The following is a 15,361-nucleotide window of genomic DNA, read 5'->3' as shown; positions in this document are numbered from 1 at the left end:
ATAATATAACATAAATTTTCCATTTTAAAGCACATATTATTTAGGGCACATCCCTCTCAAGTTTTCATCGTGGACGTCTATACAAGTATATTGATTTTTTGTTTAATTTTTAAATTTCAATACGTATATAAACAGAGTAAGTACTTAATTTGTATAAAGATATATAAGTATAAATCGGTACATTACGGAATGCATAGGTATGTACGTAGGTTAGGTTTCATAAACAGGATTATTATCACTTTCTTATTTCACTACACACACATTAAATACATTGAGTGAAGTATCGTGACGTTTAAACTCTTTTGAAAAGGTATCCGTGAATCACTTCAAGCGCTAAGTAAGTAGGTATTTATCGCAAGAAATAGTTCAGGCTATTTAAAAAGAACTGTGGGGATTATATTGCCCTAGGGTAGACTTTGTATGGATTCTAGCAACACTGTCATTCAGCAAGTAGGCACCTATCTAAGTATAGTGCTATTCAGGATTGAGGACAATAGTTTTATGTGAGAAGTGTTGAAAGTGTACCCATAGAATACCTAAGAATGCAAATTTATCTTTTATGAAACAAACACTTTGAATGCCAGGTAGGTATGCTTCTGCACTATATATATTAATAATAATATGTACCAGTGGCGAAGGGTGGAGGTAAGCTGTTAATATCCGCCATAAATATTGCACACGAAACTTTATCGGTCATACGTATTTGTTTTCATTGAAATAATACAACAATTTACAGATGGTGTAGGTTAGTTTTTAAAATTCAATTAAACCTTGCGAAAACCAAACCATGCAGAAGCATACCTAAATTGTAGTCTTAGTACAATAAATATAAATACGTATGACTAAGAATGTTTAATGTGCACTATTTTTGTGCGGATCTCAACCGCCTACCTCCACCCTTCGCCACTGATATGCACAGGTAAACGTATCTTATCACACGAGAGAACTAATAATTGTAAAAAACCCCTAAGAAAATATTAAGTACTAACGATCGTAAATACATTATTTTTTTTGACAAATAATTTGTGTTTTTAAGTAAATATTATAAAGGGGTATTTTGAGATGCAACAATTTTTGTCAGGTCGAATAGGTATTCAAAATTTCTTCTGAATACCTACTCGATTACTGATATTTAAAACAAATGAATGTAGTGTTGTCGCCATTCGTATTACTCGCTGAAGAATTAGGTACGTAAAAACGTTTTTTTCTGTATGGATTTATCATCAACCTTCATTCAAACTTTTGCCTAGCATAGATTTAAAAATGCCATATTATCTAAACAAACTATGGCACGGAGTGGACAATTTAAATTTTATTATCTTATTATTATTATTATTATTTTCCACTTCGATGTTATATTAAAAGTATATTTTTCACTACCTACACCTACACCTACTTACTAGTTTTATTTTTTACGATCAAATAGCAAGTCTCACACCATATCACATTTGTTCCCATAGGGAGTAGTACCGGGTAGCTAGCACAGTGTTAAATAAATTATACATTAATGCAAATAGGGAAAGAGAATGACCTAAAACCAATTATATCTAATTGTTAGAATATAATATTTTTCTATTACACAAGTGGTATTGGCCACTATAGATGTTATCGACTAAGTATACAAGTAATTTCAGATTGTAACATAATTGAGCCACAGTTTCAAACGTTATTAAGTCCCCGTAAAACAATCGCGAGAAAATTCTAGAAAATCACTGTGACCATCAACACACTCATATTTAACAAAAAATATGTTTTACCTAAGTACTTAAGTATATGAACGGTAGATTATTAAAAACGTTTTAAGTAATTACTTAATTATTTAAGGTAGCACTTATTTTTATTCAACGAATTTTGCACAATATTTAAGAATCTACCATTTGATACTGCACAAGCATGATTTGAACTCTCATTGATTTAAATTTTGTACTTCGAGACATTTATTACGACCCGGGTCTCGCCTTTCAGAATTTTCAAGAACTATGCATAATTCACCAATGAAAAACTCACAAATGACACATACTATAATAGTTACTTTTTGTTTATATAGGTAATTAATCAAAGTAGTAAAAAATCATGACAATAAGTACTAAGTACCTACACAAAGAATTTACACATGCATTGAAAAATTGAAGTGTTAGATTTTTTAAGCATTGAATACGTTTATTTGAATACGTTTATATGCACCAAACATCACCGATTCAAATGGAAAAGTTAAAATTTTAATTCAAATTCCATCGAGCTGTTAGTGTGCATACTTTGTACCGGACGCCATTTTTTTTTAAATTACATTGGTCGGAATTCGACGGATGCAGGTTCAAATTACAGGTAAGTACCAAGGTGTTTCAAATTATGTACAAATAAATATTTAATTTAAAGCTATTGTCAAACCAAAAATTTGGTTTTTTAAAATGCAGATAGCAAAATTTGAAACTATATAATATTTACCTGCGGGAGGAGCTCAATTTGGTTGTAGTTGGTGAACCAATGCATGGTAGAAAAATTACTACCAAAACAAAAAACCAAAATAACGTAACTAACTGATTTTACAACTATGTACATAATACCATTCAATGATTATCTGTGGAACCGAGTGTCCGAAATTCAAATAAATCTATAAATTTATTGAAAGATATTTACGGTTTTATTGCTCATGTTAGGTCCGTTTCCTCGAATATCGCTACAAAAGCAAGTCAATAGCGAAGGTCATGTTTTCAGAGATTTAGATTAGAAGGTCTTTGAAACTCGACGCCGACCTTTCTATTTTTTAGTAAGGATAAAGACGAATAATTAATTGAATAAATAATCTGGATGACATTTATTGAAACGGGCATGCCGGATACTACCCCTCTTTTTAGTGCTTATAAAATACGTTTATTAAATTTTCCGCATTTAGCAATAATTGAGCGCTTTACCCTTTACGCCTGATATTAATTTTATAGTCATTGTTTTCTAAAGAGCTCAGTTCAAAATGATTTTTCGCTAGGTACCTGCGCACTGTTTCCATTACACGAGTTTCATATGAATATTTAATGACAGAAAACATTTTCGAAAAGACGAAATTAAAATTCGATTTTCTTGGAGTAGAACTTTACTGTTATTTAACTATGTATGAATTACGGGAATAATTACGGGTTAATACTACAAAATTAATAAAACCACGCCTGATAAACTCGACATAATTACACCGTTGTTTAAAATGAATATTATTAAATACCGTATAATAATGTTTAATTTTTGAATATTCAATTGACAAATACATACTTACCTAATAAAACAGTGGCGTACTGTCAAATAAAACGTTTATTCTGTTTTAAAATCATAAAAAGCAAGTATCGCTACCTGAAAGCAACAGTGAGATAAAATGAAAAAACTCGATTTTGAAATAAGGATGTCAATCGATTGATGAAAGCTGGTCCCCAATGTATATGAAAAAATGCCGCTGTTGCATTTACCTACATATTAATATTGTCCTGTAACTTCAATGCAATAGTGGGATAACTAATATACCCCACTCTTAATAATGGTAAACATAAAACTCTACCATTATCATAATTATACTGTAAACCGCAGAAAAAATAAAATAAACATACCTATATGTAAGTTAACTATTTAATTTGTATGACACCTATGACACAAACATTATCTCGAAACTAGTATTTTTGATAGATAGCGTTATTATAAGTACTTACATAGCTAAATATATTAAATATGAATAATTGTCAAAGTAAAACATATTGAAACAAAAATTAAATAAATCCCTATAAAAGTGTATTTCAATTTTTTGTAAGCAGTATGTATTTATTTATGTACGTTATCTGTGCCAAACATTGAAATAATAAATTGATGCATGTTAAAAACAACACTGTAGTAAATTCCGTATATTTTCGAAAATAAAACAGTCTGTTTTTGGAATTCGTAAAATCTATTTTGTTGTGATTCATTTGAAAGTTTGGAGGCATATTATTGAATGAAATTCTCTAATAATAGAACCAACATATGCGATGTTGAAAGTGATTTCGTGTTGACCTTTCAACCAAAAAATAAACCTAATATATTTAGGTAGATTCACACCTGTTTCTAACTTATATAATATATGAATAAAAATTGTTTTATAATACAGCTAGCAACGTTTATTTATGCAGGTGCGCTTATACTAATAGTTAAATGCAATTGAAATGTTTTCTAATTTATTGAAGTACCTACTTATGTGCAGTATCACACTGAACGATCACGTTAATTATTGCGAAGAAGTAATGCCAAGCTTAGTTGGTACCAAAGACAATGATTTATTATATAATACAAGCTATCAATAGATAATTGAAAAGAAAAAAAATCCACGACGTCATCGGTTCTCTTCCGTGACTGAGTAAATCGAATAAAAGAGGCAAACGTTCATCGATTCCAATTCGACTTTTTTATAAATTTAATAAAGTCAAAACATTAATTTCGCCAAAAGGCCAAAGTGAATTTTCAAGCTGACCTTTTCGATTTGAAATAAAATTGTATTAGGTAGGTACTTGTTAAGATTTCTGAAATTATTATAGGTAGGTATGTAAGATCAAGTATTTTGCAGATAGCAATAAAAATCAGTATATAACTCAAAATTGAATTTACTTATATAAAGATGAGTCTGTATTTTATACTACGGTCTTATGTCGAATGAAATAATAGGTACCTATACTCTAATATTTTACTGACATATTGAATACAATTTATTATAACTTACCTACCCATTTTATACATTTACCTTTTGTAACATGTGTAAGGTGTCCAAAATGTTTGTTCTTTATCTATGTTCATGAGAACAGTGGCATAAAAACAGCAGGCCGATACAATTATTATGTAATTATGATATAAATATAAAATAACTCCGTGGGAAGTATTATGTGTTACGAAAGAGTAGTTTGATACTTCCTAATTATTGTGTTATTCTTCGGTCTTGTGTCCGTAGAGGTGAACGAAACTCGCTTCGACTATTTCGGTGTTTCAAGGATACGGTGAAGGTCGTAATACATCCTGAAGAGAGCATGAGGCGGAGGTCAATATTCTTACCTTATGCATCGGTGTGCCCCAGAAGTCGTTCAAAAATATATTTTTGATCGGCGTGTGAGGTCTCAGATCCCTGTTGTCTTTGATTGCGCTAATGTCATCAAAAACAAAACCGCAATAGATGCAGTTGTGATAGACCAAGAAGCATGTCAGCACTACGATAGCGGAGAGCCCGTAGGAGATCGCCATCTTGCACAATATTTAAAAAAAGAACAATCGAACCGGTTTCACTGCGATTTAATTTATTCGGTCGTTGTGTGTTTTTATTATGCGGTTGGCATTAGTGGCTGTCAGTTGAGAATGGCGCGGCCGAATGTTTGGCTTTTTTTTTACAAAAACACAACTAAGTAAACGAAGGCAACAACACTACACTTACAATATTATTATTAACGGACACTAAATGTTTCACATCAAGGCAAATATTTTTTTAATTTACGATTAATTAATTTAATTACTTAGCCACTGATAAAAACAACAACGATTATTTTGTATGTAGAAACAATATTTTTGTTTGGTTAAGTTTACTACCTGTGTCAGCTGTCAAAATAAAAATAACTTTGAAAGCGTTTATAATTTATTTATTATTAAATTTATAAGTTGAAAATTGTAAAATAAATGAATTTTATTTAGATTTAACGTTTATTTTATTTTTAACATTTATACTTTTAACATTTTAAGATTAACTTCTATTATCACATCTACTTTTGTTACAAAAATTAGTAAGTACACACTTAGGATTAACATGTATTTTTATGTTTTTTTTTTTAATATTATTTATTTAACTCGACAACATCCAACAATTATTACACTTTTTTTAGAGATAAATAATCTAGTAAATTAAATATTTATGTCAACACAATTTAAACGAATTAGGTTAGGTACAATGTCAGCGATTAGGGTGATGTTATTATTTTTTTAATTTTATTTTATGTATTTTGAAAGAAATTATAACAATAATATACAAAGCGATGAATACGGTATGTCAATATTATTATGCCACAGTTATATTTTCAAACGGATTAAGTCACTTTTGATAACACTGTAACATTTGCCCGGTACTTTACGGGGCAACGATCTATCATGCGGGCGAGAACCCAGGGCGAAATACGACTTGCTGTCACTAAACACGTCATGTTTCGATAAATAGCCGCGGAAACAGTTGTCAGTTGGATGAAACGAAGCGTTGGATCGACTGTGTCGAGTTGGTTGATCACTTGACGTAGATTATCTTCATGTTACGGTGTTTTCTTTGCAAAATGTCACATTTGCGGGCGAAGAAGCCGGCTGTCAGCCCTGCCGCCATCATAGTTCGCGAGCGACTGGTGAAGAGTGTCACGTGACCCGCCGTTTTGCTCACTGCCCGGTTTTAGTGCGCACGCGCTCTGCGGGCGCCCATCTTGAAACTGCGGTATGCTTGGAGGCTGCATATTGCAGGCTTCAAAGATACTGATCACAGAATACAGAAAGTAAAAAATAATAGCGATCATATTTTGTTGTATCACGCTGTAGGTAGTATGTTTTTTATTGAAATTGAGATTTGTATGAAATTGAAATTACGAATTAATATTTCTGGTAAGCACACAATAATAATGACCATTTACAGTCGAACTTGGTAATTACGAGGAAGATGGAACCGACTGAATTTGCTCGTTATATCAGAGAATAGGTATTTTTAAATGAGCGGTCACATTACAAAAAAGTCGAAAATAATAAATCTGAAAACCATCGTAAAAATCTCCGAAACAAGCATGGCCTTCATAAACTACAAAAGAAGTAGTTTATTGTAATAAACGCTAGTAGATATCTATGGACTTCACAAAACTTGGATTTTTTAACCATGTGCGTGGATACTTTTTCATTATTGTCGGCGAAAACAACAAGTAGACACTTAACTAGTGTCCCCGGCGGCATCCTGTCCGATCAGATTGTATTACTTAAGGTCGAAATGTTTTTAAACGATCGACACATTAACAGTATTTTAGCTTGGTATATCCGATAAGTTGCTCGTAATAACATTGAATAAATGTATGGAGAAAATCATAAACCAAATGTCAACGAATGTTTCCTCATTACATCCGAGATCTCGCTATGTCCGAGATCGTAATAGCCGAGTTCGACTGTAGTTACTATTAATATTTATTAACTATTTAACATTATCTTGATCAGCCTAGCATGATTTTCTAAAAGCGTCGCCTTATACTTCAGCAGAACTTAACTATTTAGTCGATCCAGCGGCATATAGACTGATGGGTCGATTACTAATCATTAATAAATTACAAACAATATAATCAAAAACACAAGGTCATCCAATCAATAATATTATAAATTACGTCATTGATCGGAGATGGAGACCAATGAATTATAAAATCAACTTTATTATTACGTATTTACTAAATGATTATTATTAAGTTATTATTAAATTGCAACGTTGTTTCAGTATAAAATAATATTAAAATAAACTATAGAAATAAACTTAAACTTTTGTAAATCTAATATCTTGAGAATGTAGTTTTCGCTACTTTTATAATAATTGATAGTACCTATATCAGAGTTATGATTAGTTTTATTGGTTGAATTATACACAGTTAACAATTAATTATGTACCTATACACCTACATAAAATTGCGGCATTGTGGTATTAATTTAACATTCGTAATAAACCTATAAAATATGTATACAAATATACCTATAGTCATATTATTGTCTTTCTAATTGTATTCGTGATTATTGTCTGTGTTGAGCGATTATAATTTCGTTAGAAACCCCTATAATTTGTATGTGTCAAAAGTTCCATACGGTGATGTTATAATTATATAAGTAAGTATTAAGTACATATGTAAAGTTTTATTACAAGTATTGATTCAAAAATTCCCAACAATAATCGTTTTTTATAATGTGCATACTCAACCTTAGACTATGCACTCAACATAATAAAATTTTCTATTTGTAGTAATATACTTTAATATAAAAAAATACTTAATTTTATAGACATACCGTTGTCATTTCAATCGCGGCGCAAAAGCTTTCGACCCGAGCATGCGCAGAAAGCTTCGTACGCAGATGTATTTTCTACTTCCTCCCTGGAAGTTAAGGGAGTGCTACTGTCACATCGCCACGATAACAATGCAGCCGTTACATTTTTATTTTTTGTTTTTTATCACACTGGCAATCAATTTTGTGCTATTGGTCGAAGGTAGAAATCAGCGACATTAAATTATTTTATGTAATGGGAACTGCATTACTACTAGAGATATCTAGCAACAGAATGTATAACATTATATTTAATATAACTTTACTGATAATTTATAATATGTTAGGTAGTTATATAATAATTGTGACGATACAAATGCTCGATACGAGCTAAGTAAAAAGTGATTTCATTTAAACGTTCAGTTTTTGTTAAAAACTAATATGTTTTCATAATAAGATGAAAGCATACAACGAAGGCACATTATTTTATACAGTTTTTAAATTGTAAGTATTTATCTTTAAAGCAATATTTGTTAGGTTTCTTTTTTATTACACTTTTAATGAAATATTTTTTTAAATTACCTACACTTTTCGTATTCTGTTGCTAGACGTACATCCCTAGTATCTCTACACTCCTTCTTTATACTAATAATTCGACATCCTAGTTTTAACAAGTTGTAATTGCGATTAATGACTTAGGAATAATTGATAGAGATTGAAAATTGAATCCAAATAATATAAGAGATGTTGCTGAATACTATATTTATGTTGTGTATTATTGTAGTTGAGTAGAGTTATGGGTAGCAAAGATGGATAAAATATAGCGATTCCTTTTAAAGAGCAAACAAAACAGCACAAATTTCCGATAACTTAAAGGTAAGTTATCCTTTACGGAAGGCTAGAAACAGGATGACGAATTCTAACATAATATCTTTTTTGTTGTGTGATAGAACTTCATGGATTATAGTGGCAGAGCGAATCTGGTAAAAAACACATGTTTTTTTTTACTATTTGGGTTCAGACCCAATATGTTGACAACCAGTTTTCCCACAACAGTCTGTCGACATAAGCTATACTATATATCAGCCCAAATGCACCGTTTATGCGTGAATATGGTTAAAAATATTTTTTTATAAACATGCAGCATTAGCGTAAGTTCGTTAGTTTTTATAGAAAACAAGACAGTCGGAGTAACGCTGAGCGAGATACAGCGATAAGCTTGATGTAAGTGCAGTTGAGAATAGAAGCCGTAACAATAATCACAATCGCCCTGCCTAATTCCCTCGAATTAGAAGAGATTCCGTATACGCATCTTCCAGATTAACTTGCTCATTTATCGATTTTTAAATAAAAATATATGAATTAGGTAAGAACCTAAATATTTATCCAATTATGTAAGTTTTCGAAATATTTCGGTAGGTATAGAAAACGTACAGTGTGGGAAAATGTAAAAACATTTGTAATTCACACTTTTGTATTTCCATTGTTGAATCATTTTACTATATTAATGATATTTTATGAATGAAGCTGATATTATGATTAGAACGTAGGAGCAAATTTATTTACTAAGGCTAAGGCCACATAGGCAGGTGCCTTGCTTGGTGGCTACGTGCCAGGTGACATATCCTAGCGAACGGACGCACACTATACCATCGCAATGGCCACACCGCACGCTTCGCGTCTCGCTACGTGACTATTAGTCACCTAGTGAGTCTCTCGGCGAACAAACGTGTTGGATATTTTTATTGTGTCACCTAGTGATTTTGCAAGATGGCGGATGTTTCTTCAGTATGACAAACGTCAAACACCATATATTTTGAGGTTATGAATAATGACGCATGGGATGAATTGATATTATGCACCCTACAAGTTCGAATTTGAATTCGAACTTTCTAAATTTTAAACTTAATTTCTCTGTGAGAAGTAGCTTTCTGGTTAGTTTTGAGAGTGACATCGTTGTTGACTTGAGCGCTCCCAAATTAATTTGTACCTAAGCACGTCGCGTGCAATGTGGCAGTAGTGTTTTTAGTAGACAAGCATAGCATCTAGCTCAGCACTAGTGAAGCACTTACATATGTGGCCGAAGCCTAATACTTTGTAGTTGTATATAAATTTGCAACAACACATATTTTTGTATTAGTAGGTATAGAAAATCCTATTAAAAACTTCAACTTAATAACAGTTTAACTGAATATGTAATTTGGATTTTATGGAGCGACGTTTTATTTTATTATATCTATGTAAAATAAATTATGACTGCCATAAAAAAGACTCTAACGACGTGACTGAACGACTTTCGTGAAAGTTAAGGGTAGGTTCATATTACTTGAACATTCTCAATCATACTATCGACGGGTACGGATGTAGTAATGGCGTCGGGGAAGTGCCAAATCTTATTGTTTATTGCAATATCGAATGTAGCTATCACTACCCAAGTACCGATGGATCAATAGATTCTGTTGGCACCTATTTAGATGTCAGGTGAAATCCGTTAGATCTATTACAAAATCGTGTTAATTTTTGTAGTTTTTGTCGAAAGTTTAAAAAATATATCATATAGTATCTACTTATCTAATCACTATTTTTAGGAACAAATTTTACATTACAGATTCGTTTATTCACTAGGTAATTAAATATTGATAATTTGACTATTTCGTCTACTGTTTAACTTTATTGTTTTAATCGCTAGGGGCGCATTTATTGTTTTTTTAGAAATAAGTGTTTTGAAGAATTTGTGAAATATCGAATACCTACGTGAAAACTTTATATTAAATTCTTCGCACATAATATGGACATTCGATAGGTTTACATTTTTTATAGGTAGGTAATAATGAATCAAACATTTTTAGCATTTTACATAATATAATATATAATAATAAAAAAATTCATTATTAATAAGCTCATTAACGTCAACAATAAAAAAAATTGGCTAGCGGTAGACATCTGTTATAATTAAGTAATTGCCTCCTGATTTGTGTAGTTTAAATTAACTCAGTTAAATCGTAGTCATAAGGAATATTATTGAATCATATTATACAGATCGGTAGCTTAGATGTGAAAGCACTCGCCTAGTAACCACTCGGTCCAAAATTTATTCTTTGTTTTTCAAAATTATGTTTATTATGAGATAGTTTCTTTCATTATTAGTATGAAGCCCAGTACCTACCAATACACATATGCATTTTATTTATTTATAAACGCCGCATGCACTTTACACATGTAATTGACATAGTTTCAGTTACTCATAATCAATGACATTAATATGGACGAAGCATCTGGAGAAAAAATGACACTCTCTTTTTTGTCGGGTCTACCGAATGGCATAATCTGTTCTAACGCCATTACAATAAATGTGATATTGCTATAAATTCCCGATGCTTTTTGTCGGGTCTGCCGAATGGCTCGGTTCGAACGGGTTCGCTCAAATGAACATTGACACTAGAAACACTGTTCTTACAATAAAGGTGATATTGCTATAAATTCCCGATGCGTAATATCGCATAATGGAAATTGCGTGACGTCTACCTATACATGTGCGAATGTCGCTATGCGTGAATTTACTTTCTAGCTATTGTATTGAGTGCGTTGTCCATTAATAATGTCATTTCTCATAATAATGAAAATATATTATAATAATATTCTATGTAAAATAATAAAAGCAGTAAAAAAATAATACAGTAAAATAATGATAAAATATTACCTACAATTATTAGATGACACAGATAACATAACATAATACATATTATCATATGAAAAAAGTAATCGTTAAATAAAAAAAGACATTTAAAATTAAAAAAATATTAAAATACAACTTGACTAGGTAGTCAGGGCAAAAAGTTAATTTATTGTAATGCGGGAGTGCTTGAACAGAAGTATTAAACATGGCAATAGACGAAGTATTAGAAAGACAATGAATCCGTAGGATTGAAGACGGCATGTATGACTACATATAAATGTAAACTATGTAAATGGTTCGATCCTTCATCTTTTGAATCCTGTAGACGTACCTAGGACCTACATTACAACTAGGGAATCCAATCCCGAGCCAAAATTCTGATCCCGGGATTTCGGGATTACAATTTGACAATCCCGGGATCGGCATTTTTTTCCATTGTTAATATAAAAATTTTATGTTTACAAATAACATTGATAAAATCGGTCAAAAATAAATCTAGTATAATTTATACTATTTAAGACAATAAATTATTGTAAATATTGTATATATAAGTTCAATCTTAGAAATACATAAGTATAATAGAGTAAATAATATTTTAATTTAAAGAGTATTGTGAATTAAATATGAGATTGCTGTTTCTGATAGTAAAGACTTAATGATTGTATTAGCGAGATTTAAAATAGTAAAGCAAATAATCAATGTCTACTTGCCTTTCCGCTTCATATATCTAATTAGTCAGCAAAATATGAAACTGCCGTAAAACGTATGAGATCATGGTGGAATTACTTTGTTAATAGTGCGAAGCATTGTTTTTTTCTAACCTTTAGTTCTCCAGTTCTTTCTTCCAATTATTAATTTATGTGAAAAAATAAAATGAATCGGCGACTTACACATGGGTATAAATCAAACTTCATTCAAATTCAGTTTATTTCTAATGTAGTGATTTGTTATTAAAAGTAATTTTTCTGTTATATTTTCCCGAAAAGTTCGGGATTATGTTTACTAATCCCGGGATTCATAGGTATCGAAAATAGCTCGGGATCCCGGGATTGGAATCCCTAATTACAACATATGACTTGGAGAAATAGTTAAACCACAAACAACAGAAGAAAAATATACATACCTATAGAATATTCGAATGACCAAAGTAATGTCTGATTATTATATGTGTAAATTAGTTCATCCAAAATTATTTGTCCCATACATCAGATTCAAATTGAGCGCAGTAAAAATGGTGACATTCGTTACTGGTTCATAGACAGTTGATCGGAGATATTTTCTTGTTGTCATTTGCCTAGTACTTAAACGATCATTAAAAAGAATTGAAATAATAAAATAATCACATAATTATTAGTAAATGAAATGTAAAAACTGGGGTTGTAAAAAATGAATACAATAGAAACATATAGGTAATACATAAATCAATTAGAATTTAAATTAGTACCCTAGTGTCGATAGTATTTCTTTATTTGTATTAATAACCTTTTACATTGGGCATAATTAAATATCGCGTTACATTAATGGTAGTATCAGGCATGCACATAATAGGGCGGTTACGGGGGTCAGTATCGACCCCAAAATTTGAAATGTGAATTACAAATACAAATCAAATACCTAAATTACCTATATAATATGATAGTCCACCTAACTTTCTAATCACTTTACTACATAAGTGTCAATATAATTCTTGGTAGAAAGATATTGTATTAATTATCAGTGGTCCAACAACTTGATACAGCAACTGATATATTCCACTTGCGTGAGAGTGAGTTTAATTGGACGCTATTTTATAAATTCTTTAAATAGGATCTCCTTAGCAAACTCGGTGTATTTCTTTGTACTTTTATATAATATGTATAATTGTATTTTCACTGCTTTTGTATGTTTATATTATGTTCACTTTCTATATTTTCATTTTTATCGTTTTTATAACTTTTTTTTCTTTTTAATAATGTTTCAAGCCATGTTGTGAACGTCTTAAACTTATAATTTGTAATGTCCACAATATGTTAAAAAAATAAAATCAATTGAAACCCAGCGCGGGTTCTAGCCTATTCCAAAAACTTGCGCCATCTCCCCCTATCCTGGGCCAGTGTCTGCGCCAGCTGATTTAGCATTTTGGTTAACTCTGTCCAAGCAGCTGCCAAAAACTTCCGACTGTCTGGTCTGGTATCCAGCAAACTCCTAGGTGGTTGAACACTGTCAATTTTTGCTATTCAATGAATGCGGAAATACATTCTTCTTGGAAGATATTGTAGAGCTCTATAGTATGCCTAATATGCTATTATTCTGATTCTAGTATGGGCCGATATTACACAACACCTCTCTCTCTCTTTCGAATAAATCTCTTTCTCGCGAAACCGGTCCATTCAAAAACAATGATAAAAAGACATTCAAAAATAATATAAAACACAATATATTAAAATATATACTAATTCCACATATCTTAATAAAAACTAGGACCGGTTTCGTTCGTTCGGAGGACATTCTCAGAAAAAACCATTAGTTAAGTTATTTATACGACTAATACCACTTGTTCGATCCTTAAAGGATCATAATATGGGCCTCCACAGAGCGGAGATTGTTTGAAAAGATTTGTTTTTATGAGAAATTGATGTTAGCCACTTGCTCATTTAAACTATTATGTCCATACTCTGACTCCAAACACAAATTGAAAAACAACGATACTTTTTTTATAATATATTGAACACGTGAGCACTAAATATTATCTATAGATATTATATACACTATAAATATCTGTCTATCTCGGACAGCAGGTGTCCATAGACGGAAGCATGCACGATGAAATTGCTCGAAGAACAAAGCTGGGATGGAGTGCTTTCGGACGTCTGAATAGTATCTTCAAGAGTGACCTACCATTGTGTCTTAAGCGTAGGGTGTTCGACCAATGTGTGCTACTCGTACTCACGTATGGCTGCGAGACGTGGACCCTCAACACGAGAGATGTCCAAAGGCTAAGAGTCGCACAGCGAGGCATGGAGAGGTGTATGTTGGGCATCACGCGAAAGGACCGTAAGAGAAACGAATGGGTTAGGAAGCAGACAGGAGTACGCGATGTAACAGACGTTGCCAAGCAGCTGAAATGGAGATGGGCGGGGCACATTGCTCGCCGAAAGGACGGCCGCTGGACAAATGCCGTCATCCAGTGGTACCCAAGGGGCACGAAACGGCCACAGGGTCGCCCTAAAAGCCGTTGGATTGACGAGGAACTGGTAAAGTTCGGCGGAAATACCTGGCAGCGAACGACACAGGACTGAGAGAGTTGGAAGAAGCTTGGGGAGGCCTTCATCCAGCAGTGGATTGACCCCGGCTGATGATGATGAAATATCTGTAAAAAACAGTATTTTTCATAATTTTCTGAGATAGTGGATGAAATTGTTCCTGATATTAAATATATATAAAAGAACATGTTTTATATAGGTATTATTGTATTTTATTTCAATTATTGGGTCATGACTGTTATACAAAAATGTATTCGGGGATCTCAGCGATATTATAAACATAAACCATCCAATTATATTTTATTGGTAATAATAAGGATTGAGGTTTACGGATTTTTTTCTTCAAAATTCATTCGTCTTAAAAATTCAAATGCAAAGAATTTTCGCATAACATTTGAATATCGAATAAAAATGCGTAATCAAT

The 15,361-nt window shown here is 31.8% G+C and overlaps 1 protein-coding gene across 1 annotated transcript in view; it reads right to left on the bottom strand.

Moving 5' to 3' along the window:
• The window catches only part of LOC147063829 (protein O-mannosyl-transferase Tmtc3-like), a 665,469-nt gene extending 659,888 nt beyond the window's left edge, over positions 1 to 5,581 (bottom strand). The window contains exon 1 of the mRNA XM_085958986.1: positions 5,053 to 5,581. Coding sequence (XP_085815112.1) covers positions 5,053 to 5,238 — 186 coding nt within the window. The 5' untranslated portion in view covers positions 5,239 to 5,581. The remainder of the gene's footprint in view (positions 1 to 5,052) is intronic.
• Positions 5,582 to 15,361: the final 9,780 nt, after the last annotated feature.

This window comes from Rhyacophila brunnea, unplaced genomic scaffold (genome assembly GCF_057557595.1).
Source record: "Rhyacophila brunnea isolate RB1 unplaced genomic scaffold, BYU_Rbru_1.0 scaffold_8, whole genome shotgun sequence".
NCBI classification, from domain to species: domain Eukaryota; kingdom Metazoa; phylum Arthropoda; class Insecta; order Trichoptera; family Rhyacophilidae; genus Rhyacophila; species Rhyacophila brunnea.
Note: the sequence above shows the minus strand (reverse complement) of the source record. Positions and strands in the feature narration are given on the sequence as shown.